Source organism: Rhagoletis zephyria, unplaced genomic scaffold (genome assembly GCF_001687245.7).
Source record: "Rhagoletis zephyria isolate East Lansing unplaced genomic scaffold, Rhagoletis_zephyria_1.1 Rzeph_scaffold_00972, whole genome shotgun sequence".
Classification (NCBI taxonomy): domain Eukaryota; kingdom Metazoa; phylum Arthropoda; class Insecta; order Diptera; family Tephritidae; genus Rhagoletis; species Rhagoletis zephyria.
The window spans coordinates 45,651-46,969 of record NW_016158056.1 but is presented as its reverse complement, the minus strand read 5'-3'; the positions used below and the strand labels follow the sequence as shown (position 1 = coordinate 46,969).

The 1,319-nt window shown below is 37.7% G+C and overlaps 1 protein-coding gene across 1 annotated transcript in view; it reads right to left on the bottom strand.

The window, feature by feature from the left end:
* Positions 1–1,319, bottom strand: part of LOC108362263 (AF4/FMR2 family member 4) — a 72,071-nt gene that overhangs the window by 51,863 nt on the left and 18,889 nt on the right. The window contains 1 exon segment of the mRNA XM_017615173.1: positions 1,074–1,168. Within this exon segment, the coding sequence (XP_017470662.1) occupies positions 1,074–1,168 (95 nt within the window).

Here is a 1,319-nt window from a genome sequence, read left to right as displayed (position 1 = left end):
TGTATGTATAGTCAACTTTGAAAAGCAAGCCCTAAATGCAAGTGTTACTCATACGCCCTGCCCAACTGATATGTAGTATAAAGGAATTGGGTTGGCTTTCGTGCGGTGCCTTGCATAGCAAATTTGATGCATATCCAGGATAAATATGCATATATGTATGTATGCATACTTAGTAGTTATAAATAAGTTGCATGTGTGAGTATGTAAAACTGCGTTTCATAAGAATATAAAGGAAAATTCAGTACTTTTCCATATGCAAATAAAAATAAACCTTTCACGTACGCAAAAAGAAATCGAAAATGGAGCAACGTAAGTATACAAAGCATGCGCACGCCCATATCTATAACAACATGAACAATAAATAACACGCAGTTATGTTACTTGGATGCACGCCTGCAAGTATGCTACAATTATACACTAGTAGTAGTGAGTGACTAAAAAGAGGCTATCAAAAAAGTAGTTACATATAATTAAAGGAAATGAAATTTCAGTAAAATCAGCACTTAAGTGTGAATCGCAGGATTGTCAAACGCTAAAAAGTTCCATTTAAATACGCAATGCGCCTAAAGCGATGCTATACACTACCTTTCCTCGACAAAAGCAGCTGTTTGATCGAAGTCGCCAGTGTCCTTAAGTTTAATCCCCTATCTAACCAATAAATAAATAAATAAATAAAAATCGCAGATTCTCACTCACTTGCTGCCCTTCTCTCCCCAAACCACATGCTGCCTTGAATTCTCTTAAAGCACCGAGAGCCGCTAGTCTGAGTGCATACTTTCTTATTTCCCAATCGACTATTTTATGTCGCCTTTTTTCCTAACTTTCCCCTTTGACGTGCTTATCTTACCCTCACACCCTATAACACACCCTTCTTCTTTGAAGTTTGTGGTCACAAAGTAAATTGGGTTAATACGAAATTACGTATTAAATGACAAAATCACTGGCGCATCTGCTGCAAAGCCAAAGCAGTAGTGGAGAAGAGAGAGAGCCACTATGCGGTTTATGCGGTTCTTCTACGTATCTGTATATGTAGCTATGTATGTGTGACTGTTTCCCAATGTGCAAAATCTTACCTGTCTTTTTAAATTGAGCACAAGTCCTTCGACTTGTTTGCCGGAACTGAAAGCCTGCAGCAGGCCATTGTGGAAATCATCGTTGCCATAGAGACCTGCGTGGAGTAAAAGAAGGCAAGAAAAAAAATGAGAACAGAATCAGTAAAGTAAAAAATAAAATGTCATAAAATTGCATTAGATACTTGGCAATATGATGGAAAGCCATATATGTAATACTCCTATATTGGCAGTAAGAGCTAGTACCGT